Genomic DNA, 13,883 nt, shown 5'->3' with positions numbered 1-13,883 from the left:
AACTATATTCACAAACGGGTCAGGTTTCGTCGGGCTGCTGGCTGGCATCAACAAAATTATTGGCGCATTCCATTGGCAGAGCTGGGTCAAGGTTTTACTCCGGGATGGGACAAAAAGTGTTCCATTGGCAGTGCGGGGCATGCGTTGAATGTTCCATTGGTAGATCAGGTGCAATACAGCAGCGATTACTTGGGCAGAACATGACAAAGAAAATGAAGCATGCGCAGGTGGTCGTGCGTCTCTTGAACAGCGGAACTAACGGTGCGTCCCGAAGCTGATTACTGAACCCCAAGTGACCAAAGCAAACCCGAGAAATTACGTGGGTCACGCGCTATTCACGAGGGCGCATCAAACTCGCTAGGGATCGCGTGCATAGTGGTATAGGAATAATGTAGTTCTCTCCAATGCAAACGCCGGCAGTGCAAACACCGAAGATAATCATCTTCAGTAATGAGTAATGTGTCATTTCTAGGCTAGGTGGCGCAAGCTACCGTCCGCTCCAATGGGGAAAAGCCAAGTATCCATCCAAGATGGCGGCCTCCATGGAATAGTTTACATTCGCAGCAGAAGCAGATTTGCAGCATGGCCAGATATTCGAGAAAAAAGACTCACAAAGGGTACACAGCAGCACACAAAAATGACAAAACGAAGCGGAGAACGAAGGACCTCGACCAAGTGCACGACGATATGAAGCCGGAAAACGCGGACAAATTGCTGAATCAAGACGTGGACTACGATTTGCCCGGTGCAGCTCAGTACTACTGCTTACACTGCGCGTAAGTCAGCCCCTTCTGCTAACTTCGGTAACAGAACAAAAGATAGCTTGTGACGTACTTTTGTCGTCTGCTTACGACTAAGCGCCCTTTTAATTGGTTTCAGACGGTATTTTATCGACAACAACTCGTTGAACGATCATATGAAAAGCAAGAACCACAAACGAAGGTGAGGACTGGGGAGGGCTTTACAAAAGAAAAACGGAATCTGGCAGGGTACTAATTTCGAAAGAAAAAGATATAAAAATAAAGACATTGCCATTTTGATACATTGTCCCTTGGGGGTCCATACTACACTGGATTCCCCACAAATATTTATTCGTGCTGCATCGTCTGATTAGATTGTCGGATAATTGGCACGAAAAATCATTCTGCAGTAAGATGAACTGATGCATGTTGGATAAAGAAGGTGCCCGAGTACCCTGTTGAAACGATGTACAGATGTATTTCACTAAATCTTTTCAGGTTGAGAGCATTAGAAGAAGACCCATACACCCAAGAGGAAGCAGAAGCTGCTGCTGGTATGGGAAACTACAGTGCACCCAAGAGGAAGAGAGTGGAAACGCAACCACGCAAGGTGGAAACTTAAACAGACACTTTGGTGTGAATAAAATTCCATTCAGTAAAATTGCCATTGTATAGGGTGTTTTCACATGACTTCAAACGAACGCGTTTGGTGGTCATAGTGGTGGTCACTGTGCCGAGATTATCTAGCATTTGCTCGAAAACGAAGCCTCGAACGGCGTTTTTGAAATCCGGTTGCGTCCGTACACTTCTTTTATACCCCTGTCACGGGCAGTCTTCAATTATAATTGAAAATGTGTGTAGTCACACCAAGTGTGTGACGTGTCAACCTCCCAAAGAGTATTGGATGCAATGTTCCCCGACAGGTTGACACGTTACACGCTAGGTGGCGCTACACGCAGTTTCAATGACGATTGGTTTCAATGACCATTGAAGACTGCCTGTGTGACAGGTGTATTATCCCCATGACACTTGGTCATTGTCGTTTTATGAAAACTATGGCTGTCGCTATGATGAAACCTAACTGTGAAAAATAGCGCAGTTTGTCATCTTTCAATGCCGCTAGCACGAAAAGTGACCACCAGGGGGAGGAGCTTATGAGCATGCCACGTCACAATGTGACGTAGGTGAATAGTTCCTTGAGTGACAATATCATGACCACTACAAAGTCCTCCATGCATCATTTGCAGTGTGATCATAGAACGTCGGCGTAGTCTGCTTCAGCCCGTGGCATAAAGCGGACCGTTTCTGTGGCCTCGCCAACTACAAAATGCTTGCGATTCCAGTACATAGTGTTAGAGTAGAGACCCGGGCTTGTTTTACACTAATGGCTGCAGAATACCTTAGCCCACCCACCTCACCTGGAAGTAGGGTTGCCACCAGGCCGGTATTATACCGGCACGGCCGGTTATTTGCTTCCTCTGCCGGTAGGAAGATGATACCGGCAGCCTTTTGCCGGTATTTGTGGCTCGAGACCTTTCATAAGGGCTTTTACGGGGTTTTTCCTTCAACATTCCACTACAGCTTGAATAAATCTGGAGCACAGACCAAACTCCGCAGTCACCAGTCGTTTTCTTAGTTATCCATTCTTCTTCTTCTTATTATTATTCATTCATTGTTATTCATTAAGTCTTGTGTTCGGAGGGGACAAGAGCAGTGGTTGTGCAAAGCTGTTGGTGGTCGTGTCGAGCCAGCTAGAACGTTCCTCACCCACTTCCCCTTTCCCATGAGCCTTTCCTCCTTTCCATCTATTCCACCTCCTCTCCCTCAGCCGGTATTTTTCACTCCGAAAGGTGGCAACCCTGCCTGGAAGCTCATGCCTGTGGTTTCTTTGGATACGTCCACACCTCTTCCACCTTGAGACTGGGCTGCCATGCACTTCCATGACACTACAGAAGGGTGTAATCACAAATGGACAAAGTTATGACCCCCACCCTTTAATGACTTACACACGACAAGCTATCTTATCAATTTTATTGCACCTTTTTTTTTTTTTCTTAACATAGATGGCACAATGACAAACTCCTTGCTCTTTACCAGTTCTTAGTGAGACGTTCAATCAGATCGTTGTTAGTACATACACACAACTCCTTTTTACACTCAATGGTAACTGTGTAGTTATTTGTGGGGGTACAAAAACTATGTACAGGAAGGGGTGCCACACACACATACATAGAATAGAAGTGACTTAGATTAAGTTGGAGCCTCAACCGTTGACAGTTCTTCATTAAGTGGCTTCTAACTTTCAGGTGGTTAAAGCCTTCCAATCGCAAAGCTGACTAGAGGGCGAGAAATGCACAGCCCGAGTGCCGAGGAATAGATTAAGAGGATGCCGCTGTTGTGACAACACTTCGCTGTCAAGAGGTCTCTTCGGTTTGGCTGAACTCGCGGCACCAGTTGAAGCGGTGCAGCGCTTATGTGTTTGGCTTTTCCAATGCCACACGTACCCTCTGCCAATTTCCTATTTGTTTTGTAAAAGTGTGCTCCTAGTTGTGGATGAGTTCGTATTCATAACCATCCTGCACGACGGCTAGAAAGTGCAGGAAGAGTGGAACTACATCAACTACATCCGCGTTGGCAGCGTAGATGATGACTTCACTTCAACTGTTCGAACTGGTGCAGTGCGCTCACAACACTTTTGCGGAACTTTCTAGCACTAGAGCAACGAGCGCAACATAAAATGAAGAGACCCGACATGTGAGCATGGCAATGATGGTGACATAGTTCAACATAGTTCCTCCTCTTATATGCGACTCGTTGATGTCACTCAGCGGCGGATGTGTCACAGACTGAGTGATTTGAGAGATAAAGCGCACCTTAGGACCGTGAATAATTTCCACTTTCACCGGGGTTTTGGAGTTCAAACGTGTCCCCTACACTAGTGTTCACCAAAAACACTTCTAATGTCCCACCTGCCTGCAATGTTGCATATGCTACGAAGGTGACCAATCAAAAGGGAAAGTTATATATTTGTATATATAAGAAAATATTTGTGTTTTCGAGCAGATTTGCTTAGATTTGCATGAACTTAAATCCACAAAGCATGTTTGAGGCACCGTTCTAATCCAAGCCAAGCCGAGCCAAGCGTGAGTGAATGCAGTTCTAAGTAAAGCTGTACAAATTCGGTATTTGCACGTAGTTACTGTCCCGTGGAAAAGATTCCCGGCACACTATAGGTCAAAAACTGTGTCCACGTTGAGCGGTTGATGCGGAACAAGAAAGGTTTCCGCCAAATGAATAGACATATCCGTGGGAAGTTAATTTTACGATCTTGGAGGGCACGTGCAAAACAGTTCCACACCGGATAAAAGGACTTCTACAATACACTGCTGAAAGATCGCGTCTCATGCACACCTTGGTGAGGCGAATGGTGAGAAACTAATCTTGAATCTTGTTATGTCCTGTGTCTGTCAAGCTGCTCAAACACTGTACTTTGGCATGACATTGTGTGACATCGGGCAACACATAGACAACATCATTACTGCTTGTCCCATGTCTGGTCATTAGAGAACTAGTCTTCAGAAGCAACCATGATATGTCAGTGGCAGGATTTTTTTTAGAAACTGAATTAACCAGTCAGACTGCAGCGAGACAATTATATACGCTGTACATAATCACAATTCTCTTCAGTTTTGCATTACACTGGTACGAGTCAGATCTCAATTTCTTTCAGTCTCTGCAAAGTTCCCATGCAGCCAAAATACGTTTCCAAATGGAAGAAAACACATTCTTAATTTATGTACGAGTTTAAGTATTACAGGGAAGCATATGTGCCGAGAACTGTGCTCCGAAGATCTTCTGGACAACGAGAAGGACCATTTCTGGACGTCCGAGGGACGTTGTCGTACAAATCTGCCATTGCACGCACATTAATGTCCTAAAATGTGTAGTAGTAGGTTATTTACAAACTCTTATGTACAAGGCTTTGTGCGGAATTGCTCTTTGGCTTTCGCATGCTCTGTCGCGAGCTCAATCGGACGTATGTTTGAAATATCTGGCTGTTGCCGTTGTCTCGGGAGTGCATGACACGCAGCTTGTCACCGTGGCGACGGGCTGCACTTAGCACGTGCCTGTGATTTGCAGAAGGCTGTCGACCTCTCCTATATCTATCGGAAGTGCCAAGGTTCTTGAGGCTATAGAGTGGAATGCAAAACTATTCAGAGTCTGCAGAAGGGCACCAGAAACTGGATGGACGGGTCTAAGGCAAACATTTGAGAAGCCAAGGAATGATCCATCATAACCTGTTAGGTTCTGGCGCTTCAGAGCATGTTTTGATACATCACGATGACGTGACTTTGTTTCACAGAATGAAGCAAAAAGGACCCAAACGAGGATCGAATGCTGGTCAATTAACAGATGCCTACCAGATTCCTTTTACAGTCCACATGTAACATGCAGACGCAAGGAATGGTAGCTGTTTTAACATAAACTACTCAATTAACTTTAACTGTAACTGGCCATTTAACTCGATGATTACTAGAAGTCAAAAACCTAAATCACGGAGATGAACCTGTGAACCGCGATTCTGCAAAAGCAACAGCTTCAAAAGGAATATTCTACGTGCCACCCTCTGGCAGATGCTGCCACTGACAATCTCCACCCGCACAGTTTACATCTACCCGTAGGCATAAAACAATAAGATTGTCTGTTCCCTCTCGGCCTTAAATGCTGCATCATTCGTGTGTCAGATCGGACTCATTTGGTGAAGAGCAGCTGGTGGTTCCTGAGCAGGTATTCCGTGAACTGGTTGATGTGCGTTATGGAACTCAAGGAAGCCCCTTCTTCCCGAGACCAGAGCAGGTTGGGACCGAACACTATTGCCAAGTTGGACGCAGTCATCTTGTTGAGGTCACTGCGGTCGATGACCTGCAATCCAAAGTGTACCTTAGCCATACTTAAATCGCCCGGCTTTTTACGAATCCGCGGTACAGCCAAATTTTGCGATATTGGTCGTGGCTCGTGGAACCTCCCCCTTTCCCTCAGAATCGTCCAGTTTTTGCGGAATATTGACTACTATTATTGAATATGACTACTGAAATATTGACTACTATTGCGGAATATAACTACTGGAAAGAGATTGACAGGGTTGAGTGTAGCTTTCTTTGTGCACTGAAAAAGGCACAGGCTGGAAAAGCACGCGGGATGAGTCGGTGCGCAATCTCGGGAGAATATTGCACCTTTTTTTTTTGCTTGTTTTCTGTTGTCCATGGAATCCTGCGGATTTGGAAAGCCCACTTCGCAGAAAAGTAAATTTTCCACCGCAGAAAGCCTTAGGGGCCTTAGCCATACTTTAGCTCGAGTACCCTAGGGTACCGTACCTTGGCGAGGAACTCCACTATGTACTTGAGCAGCTGGTAGTTGCTGTGAGGCATACGCTCCAGGAGCAGGTGTTGCGCTTGGGATACCTTCTCGGACTGGTCAAGTTCTGAAGGCACAAAAAGACATAACTGGACGTTTCTCTTAATGGTTGGAAAATCAGCAAGCCAGGGGGAAACATGAGACTAGCGTGTATTTTATATTGATACACAGAGTGATACTGTGGCTCATACACTGGCGAATCTGTGTGCTCATTCTGTATGTGTGTCTGTATTGATATGTTTGTGTGCCATTAGCTAAAAAAATGATTATTTCTTAGCTACGTCTGCAGGATTTGAACCCATGCCAGGTAGCGTACGGCATGAACGAAATCACATCACACCATCAGAAGTCACGTGCCAGTGCTCCTCTTTGTGACTGGCTGGAACACCACCAACTTTCTGGACTGATTCGGAGCAACTCGAGTTGGTCGTAGTCGGTGGTGTCGACCAACCCCAAAGTTGGTCATAGTTGGTGGAGAAGGTTGGCCCGTGTGAACGCAGTCTTACGCTGCTGTCCGATGAGGTTGTCAGAGGTAATCTTTTGGTTAAGGAGCCGTTAATTTCTCCCTTTCCTAGTTTTCCTTCAGCCTCCCTCCCTACAATTTCTTCTGTGCTCTATGAAATACTCTGCAATGCAGTGACGTAACAAAATTCAAAGTGCCGACCTTGAAAATGCATGACATCGTCGTAGAGGTCAAACGTAAGAAGGGGCTCTTGAAGTTCTCGTAGGAATGTCTTGAGGATGACTGCAGCAACGTGTACGCTTTCGTACTGTCCAAAGTCCACTTCTTGTCCTAAGAAGGGCCGACGTTACCTTTGCGCAGCGCGTAGGAGACAAAAGACATACCTCGGTCGAAGAGCTGCTGGACCGTCTTGACGACCTGCGTGTTGGCGGACCGGCGAAATATTCCTTCGGTCTCCAGGGCTGCAAGGGCGCAGGAGTGAGGGCGAGCGGACAAACGGACAGAGCACTTACCGTTGTCATTGTCCAGAAAAGTGATACACTCCTCGACCACCCGGGGAATGGGGTTGCCTCTGTTCTGTTGAAGGATGCTGCAACAACGTATCCGTATGTTTCTGGACCTAACCCTCGACACCGCTGGCACTTGAAGCTCGCATTAAGGATTGATCGTCCAATACTTCACACTTTGTGTCTTTTTAGGTACTTCACACAGGAAAACCTTAAATGTCCCATGGTCGTCCCATGGCTCTATGAGCAAGTCCCAGGGATATCCAAATATTCACTTTAAACATTCTGTGGACATCCCTGGGACGTCTATGGCTTACTGGGATGTGTGCAAGGCTTCACAATAGTGAACGGGCTATGCTTGCAGTTCCTAGTATGCTACTTATAGTAGCAGTCACCGACACAACCACATCCGATCAAAGGGGTACTATGGTGAGGGTAAAACTGTGTCCCACAAAGCAAACCCTGTACAAAGCAAAGCACAAAACGCGCTCAAGGTTCTACAACGGAGTGAAGAAGCAACTTCATGTTGTCTTAGTAATATCGTCCTCATCGACGTCGCTGTTTTCTCAACACCACTAACAGCAAACACTGATACAGTCGACCCTCATTCATCTGAACTTCATTAATCTTCATTAATCCGTCGCTGCACAGAAAAGAAACATGGGGCCAGATTTCATATATCCGGGCTCTAGTTTTAGGAGTGCCAGGGTAAAATCTCTAGAGGCACCCTGGAGATTACACAGCATTCAGACTGTCACCCTCAATCCACCCTTGACAAAAAGAAGAAGAAGAACTCACTGTTCCAGGCTGACCCTGAACTGCTGGCATGGCTCAGGCGGCTGTGCCACACGCTGACCTCCTCCGCTCTGCTGGGCCGGCGGACCCCTCAACTTGGCCACAAGTTTCTTGTCATGCCTTTTTTAGTGCGGAAGAGTACCCCTTTAATCCCTGGGTACTACTACGTACGTTGCTATGGAGTCGCACTCACTCGAGCACCTCTTCGGGAATCCTCAGCTGGTCGTAGTGCAGGTGCTGCCTCAGCTCATGCAGGTAATTCATGTAGGATATTTTGCGACCAAACTTTACGCTGTAAAATACGAGGACAACATTTACAAAAAAAAGCGGTCCAACGATTCGCAACAAACTATATGTTCCATAGTGCTCCTAGAAGCACCGAAAAGGTAACAGAATATTTTTCGTTTCCGTTACCGCCTCCGTTACCTTTCCCTGCTCAGAAGGTACAGTCGCATCTCACCTGATGTACGGCTTAAACAGCTGGTACAGTATCTTGAGAAAGCCAGTGGGATGAACGAGGTAGAGGGCCTTGAGGTTTTTTTTGTACCTATGACGAAACAAAGGTTTGTCGAACAGAGGAGTAGAGAGAGAGAGAGAGAGACGCACTTTCTGTCAAATGTCCGATAGGCTGTCCAGAGCCACGAGAGGGAAGGTTTGTTCTTGCTGTTCAGGCCATGGTGGAAGTAGACCAGCGTGTAGTCGTTCTCCACAAACTGGTCCAACGTGTACATCAGATACCTGCACTCAGAACCCATGTTTCAATTACACGGTGCTTTAAGAACCAACATCTTGTTCAGTGGACAAAGCCAAGGACAAACAAATCTTTCCTGGATCTCCCATAGATATCCCTAGGATCTGCAGGCTGCCTGTCATGGGACATTCAAACATCCAGGGCGCGATATCCTTCCAACGTACCAGGGACATCTGTTGTTTCCTGGAGTAAGCCCAACACGCACTGAAATTGTGCGATATCCCATTGATATCCTACGGGTGTCGAGATATTCAGGACGTTCGCGACCTTGTAGGGATGTTCCAAGGATATTAATGGTTTGCTGGGAGATCGCTGCTCGAGTCCGAGCTGTCGCTTCAGTCACGGACCTCTAGCAACCGTAACCACGGCAACTCATTAGTAGCTACAGACTTTGTGATTGAAATTGTCCGCAATGATAAGCATAAATAAAAAAGAAATAAAAAATAAAAAACTTTAGCAACGGCCAGGGGGTGCTGCAATTTGGCTAGGCAACCGGACCCGACTGTTTCCGATCATTTCCAGCACTGAAGTCCGTATTTCTCAAATATAACACAGGGTTGCCAAGCAGCACCACGGTGAAGCAGGTTCGAACCCGCGTCACTTACTAGTCTCGTCGCGGAAAGCTGTCATCTTATCATGTTAACCACTATGCCACCCCCAACAACACCGAATATCCTCTGGATGTACGAATAATGTCCTAACGAATTCATACGTCCGATGGATATCCTCAGAATATCCGTCGGACGTACGAATCCGTTGGGACATTATTCGTACATCCAGAGGATATTCGGAGCTGTTGGGGATAGGAGTTGGTCTCTGGTTAGTGCGTCACGAATAATGAATATAATACCTGAGGAACTTTGGATGATTGAGCTGCTTGTTGGAAGGTAGTCGGCAGGCCGAGATGACGATGACGTTTCTGCCGTACGCGTCGTCACCTGCGACGGGAATCCTCGATTAAATACTCGCGTTGATGTGTCCGGGTTCACAGAGAAGCTGAGCAAATACTGTCACACGCTTTCTTATGACGCTCACAGCGAAAATATGTTTGTTCAATTAAAACAAAGTCTTTATATAATTGCATTTTATAGCCAGTGCTTCCGGTAATGCGATATCGCTGTCGGTCACACGACCTACTGTAAACGTATTAATTTTCGCGAATCGCGCATTCAGTCATTCGTGAAGTTATTCGCGAGTATTTAATTTCGCGATTCCGGGGCTGTTTCCTTTCACGGGTGGACGTCAAGCTTGTTCGCGAGCAAAATCTTTCTCGATTTTTTAGCGGCCGCAAAATTTGCAGTAGTTAATAAATCGCAAATAAAAATATGTTTAGAGTGTATTCGGAACAAAACTTGTCGATCACCTTTTACCATATCCCAAAATAGTCTTCAATGACCTTTATCTCGGGGCCCTACACCCTTTGTGTGTTCCCAGACGGGGTTCTGTAGCTCATGTTCATGTCAATGTAAAACCGAAACCCTATGCACCACTTGGTTTTCTCGTTTGTTGCAAAAACTATGACGCCCTGCCGAAGGAAATTTTGCACATGGCACGTACACGTAACTCTTATCTCAGAAATCTGCCATAAGCTCGAGACTGTCCCTCTAAAGGGAAGGTCGCAACCGTTCCAGTCAGTTTCGAAACTATAGTGTTCTATAGTTTAGTAAACTAAGTAACTTAATAAGCTTAGTAAGTAGTTTAGTAAACTATTTAATACTATAGTAAACTATAGTGTAATTATAGCTTTATTCTTCGTGGACCACTGACCACGGCATCGAAAATCCCGTGCACTAAGTAGTGCTGTGGTTTGACTGCTGTTAGCCAAGTAGCCAAAAAATTAGCCAAGCAGATTATCGGCCGACGCTGAACAAAGTGGTGTCTGTTTCATAGGTGGGTTTCCACGATGCGACCGTCCCTTTTTAAGCTTCCGGACCTTCTTGGGGCAAACGCGATGATGTTTATACAGCACGTTAGGGCTACCGTAACCATTGTAGCTTACAAGTCGTTTCAGTTACAGAGACGTTCGTTTTTTTTTTTTTTGCTACCTCACATTCTGACTGTTACGAGAGTGCTACAATAGGACATGTTCCAGCGTACCAGCGATTTCCACAATGCCGTAACGGGCGACGTCCTCAAAGTCCTCCTCCGGACGAAGGTCGAACTCCGCCTCTACTCCGTCCAGGTCCAGCCCCAGGACGGCTTCGTAGTTGTCGTCCAGAATGCCCTCCGAGAGCGAGGAGGGGGAGTCCAGGTACGGGGTGGTGGTGGTGCCGCTGTCAGCATCTTCACCACTTCCGACGGCACACACGTCCCCTTCTGCATGTAGCACGTCAAACTCTACCACACGGTGTCACAAACTACCACACGGCGTCACAAACTACCACACTGCGTCACAAACTACCAAACGCGTTACTGCTGCATGAACATTCATATTTTTGTAATACCAAGGAGCAGTGATGGCCAGTAGTTAAAGTACATGTAGTTAAACTACTAGTTATCAACTACCTGATTGTAATTAAAAAGTAGTTAACTACTTGTTGAAATGTAGTGTGCAACTACTAGTTAAACTACTATTTCGAGTAGTTAACTACGGTAGTTAGGTTACAACTGCCAAGACAATGTTTTTTTGAGAGTTTTTTTTTGAATGCCACTGTACAGTGACTAAGTTACTTCAATGGGCTATAACTGTAGCTATAACTAGTTACATTTCAAACAGAGTAACTAACTTCCTTACTTTTGTACTTTGTTACTTACCCATAACTGCTTCAGATATATAACTATTCACTTCATTTAAAACAAAAGCTATTCATTTTTCGTTTTCAAATTATTAGTTGCTACATCCCCAATTATCGCTGCCACCTCAGTCAGCTCGCTCGGGTAAAGGGCACTTCACAAAAATTACTTTCAAGTTGTCATATATATATATATATATAAAGAACTGAACAATAAAAATAAGAACTATCAACCTATATCTCCCACTGAGGTATTCTTTAAGGAAAAGAACAGGACGGCTTACCTTTGGTTGCAACGTTTCCATGTGTCCCTGTACATAAATAGTCATAAACAGTTAGTTCCTTCACAGACCGTCTGCACAAATCTTATAGTCTGGACTAGGTGGTAAAATTCCGGGCATTGCCAAGTCAGCAAGTGATCGTATATCTGTCCCAAATTATGACAAATATTCACGCTGAATCTATCATCTATAGTGAACTCCTTTAAAAAGTTTGCCCAAATCTTTTCTCGTTTAAATGTTAGAACGTCGGTAAACACCAGGCTAATACTGGTTTCAGGAAAAATATGCAGCCCTCTCACAGAGTGTAATGCTGCAGTGGTTATATCTGGCTATTCTTACAAGGAAACACGACTGGTTGCACATCTCCAATGTGGTGACATGCGTGATATAATATCAAAAGTCCGACTGGCAAACACAGACCCTGGGATTCCATGACAGTCCACTCTTGCATGTTTTGTCTGCTCACAAAACTGAACTTATCTGACACGGGCATTATGCATAGAGCTCCAGAAAAGAGATAAGGCATGCAAACAAAGAGATGACTTCATCCTAGGATTACAATTGTTGACAGTGGACAACAGAGGGTGGAGGGAATAAGGCTGAGAGAGAAGGAAACTGGTTCACCAAAAACAGCATGTGTTCCACATGAGCATTTGCGGAATTCGTATATTGCGCGGTCTAAGTCCGTGCTTAAAAAAAGAAAAAAGAAAGACGGGCAGGCAACAATTAATGTTATTTCCACCTTCAGGAAACCTGAAACAATCTCTCTTCTCTCTCTTTTCTTATATTCCTGGCATTTCTTTCCAAGAAATCAAGATGAGGGCACTGACCGAGGGTGCTCTGCACAAGTTCCGTATCGTCAAACTCCAGCGCGGGCTCGAAATCACAGTCGTGGTTGTCTTTCATGCTGTCGCTGTTGGTCGAGTCCCCTGAAATATTTTGGCAGTTGGCTTTCAGAACCAGACCGTAGATAACGTGGTCCACGCGGAGTACCCTGCTGTCTACCACACCCAATCAACTGATAATGATTCTGAGTCATGCACGCTATTATTGGTTCCGGAAGAACCTGTAGCTTCACCGTGACGTTATCAACGTTATCAGTCTCTATTACTCCCCTTCCCCACATGCCCCGAGACCGCTCGTCACAGGCCTTTTTTGGAAGCAGATTCCCTTATCGACTCCACTAGGATAAGATAAGATAATTTCGTGCTTCTGATTCGCGAGGAATGCTCGCTGACAGATGCACCGTTCCGCCCACAGTAGCCAATACGTGGAGTTCCTGCATATGTGTGTTTCTCTCGGCTATATCCTTCAGGGTCGCACAAGAAATGCTCATTTCGAGCCATGCACGATATGAATGTACAGAAAAACAAAAGACGGCCAAGTTAACGAAGCGAAGCGCATATTCAAGGCCTCGAATGCTCCACTGGCTTTGATTAAACGGATGCGACACATTAAGCACGCAGCGTTCTCGTGACTTTTGAAAAGTAGGTACCACTGAACAGCGGATAAGCGGAATCTACCAGTAAAAAAATAAAGGATTACAAAATGATGGGCAAAAGCCGTAACCAGTACCGGAGATCCCCACCTGACAGCCTCCGATCTTTCCCGTTCAGACCATGGTGTCGCGATACCGGAGGAGTGTTCATTTTAAACGGGTAATTTTATGTGAACATGATGAGAGCATCTGGCTTGCGCCTTGAACGAATGTTGGTGTAGAAATGTTGATTCATTGGCCCATTCACATCAGTTCACATATCCACGGCACTACTACGAAAGACGAAAGCCAGAGAGCAGAAAATCGCAGAGGCGTTGCAACTTCCGGAGACACTGCTTCCGCCCGGAGACAAGCCGGAGAGCGGACAGGAGAAAATGTATTCATTCAAGCTCCAACAAACGAATCAGGTAACCTAAATAGCGAATATAAAATCAAACACCAAATAAAAATGTGAAATCTTAAGAAGTCTTCGCAAGCTCCATTTTTGACACAACTTTGCTTTTATAGCAGACGATATCGCGTATACAGATTTGGTTTCGATTTCGGTGTCACTAATTTCCGTTAATTCAACTTCTGTTACTACTCACTCACACGTAATGACGAAAGCACCTATGGAGCCCATCACATGTGGTACGAGGAATGGCTATGCGGAAGGTGAACTAACCACGCACGCATATTCACGGGCGTGCCTTTTTGTCAACA

At 45.5% G+C, this 13,883-nt stretch overlaps 2 protein-coding genes across 5 annotated transcripts; one reads left to right on the top strand and one right to left on the bottom strand.

Annotated features, from left to right (window-relative positions):
• Positions 1 to 501: 501 nt before the first annotated feature.
• LOC135401657 (zinc finger protein 593-like) lies at positions 502 to 1,405 on the top strand. Its single transcript, XM_064634174.1, has 3 exons — positions 502 to 776; positions 880 to 942; positions 1,239 to 1,405. The coding sequence occupies exons 1-3, from the start codon at positions 583 to 585 to the stop codon at positions 1,360 to 1,362; spliced, it is 381 nt and encodes a 126-aa protein (XP_064490244.1). The 5' UTR covers positions 502 to 582; the 3' UTR covers positions 1,363 to 1,405.
• Positions 1,406 to 2,757: 1,352 nt separating this feature from the next.
• On the bottom strand, positions 2,758 to 13,818 carry LOC135401653 (rho GTPase-activating protein 1-like). 4 transcript variants are annotated; one of them, XM_064634168.1, is made up of 14 exons: positions 13,773 to 13,818; positions 12,514 to 12,612; positions 11,687 to 11,713; positions 10,768 to 10,986; positions 9,521 to 9,608; positions 8,526 to 8,657; positions 8,380 to 8,466; positions 8,113 to 8,211; positions 7,923 to 8,039; positions 7,131 to 7,207; positions 7,002 to 7,079; positions 6,820 to 6,948; positions 6,116 to 6,222; positions 2,758 to 5,663 (listed from the first exon to the last, which is right to left on the bottom strand). In XM_064634168.1, the coding sequence occupies exons 1-14, from the start codon at positions 13,801 to 13,803 to the stop codon at positions 5,493 to 5,495; spliced, it is 1,461 nt and encodes a 486-aa protein (XP_064490238.1). In that variant the 5' UTR covers positions 13,804 to 13,818; the 3' UTR covers positions 2,758 to 5,492. The 4 variants fall into 4 exon arrangements, with proteins under 4 accessions (XP_064490238.1, XP_064490237.1, XP_064490240.1 ...); XM_064634167.1 differs by lacking the exon at positions 13,773 to 13,818 and adding an exon at positions 13,272 to 13,499; XM_064634170.1 differs by lacking the exon at positions 13,773 to 13,818 and adding an exon at positions 13,259 to 13,498.
• Positions 13,819 to 13,883: the final 65 nt, after the last annotated feature.

This window comes from Ornithodoros turicata, chromosome 7 (genome assembly GCF_037126465.1).
Source record: "Ornithodoros turicata isolate Travis chromosome 7, ASM3712646v1, whole genome shotgun sequence".
Classification (NCBI taxonomy): Eukaryota; Metazoa; Arthropoda; class Arachnida; order Ixodida; family Argasidae; genus Ornithodoros; species Ornithodoros turicata.
This window is presented reverse-complemented; position numbering and strand designations above follow the sequence as displayed.

Bases quoted from the DNA above. Each gene is read 5' to 3' on its own strand.
- LOC135401657 (XM_064634174.1), top strand. From the start codon at position 583: ATGGCCAGATATTCGAGAAAAAAGACTCACAAAGGGTACACAGCAGCA. The intron at 777-879 runs GTAAGTCAGCCC...AATTGGTTTCAG, and splicing joins TACTACTGCTTACACTGCGC to ACGGTATTTTATCGACAACA. The intron at 943-1,238 runs GTGAGGACTGGG...AAATCTTTTCAG, and splicing joins AGCAAGAACCACAAACGAAG to GTTGAGAGCATTAGAAGAAG.
- LOC135401653 (XM_064634167.1), bottom strand. From the start codon at position 13,332: ATGAACACTCCTCCGGTATCGCGACACCATGGTCTGAACGGGAAAGAT. The intron at 7,080-7,130 runs GTAAGTGCTCTG...GCGCCCTTGCAG, and splicing joins TTTTCTGGACAATGACAACG to CCCTGGAGACCGAAGGAATA. The intron at 5,664-6,115 runs GTACGGTACCCT...TTTGGATTGCAG, and splicing joins TAGTGGAGTTCCTCGCCAAG to GTCATCGACCGCAGTGACCT.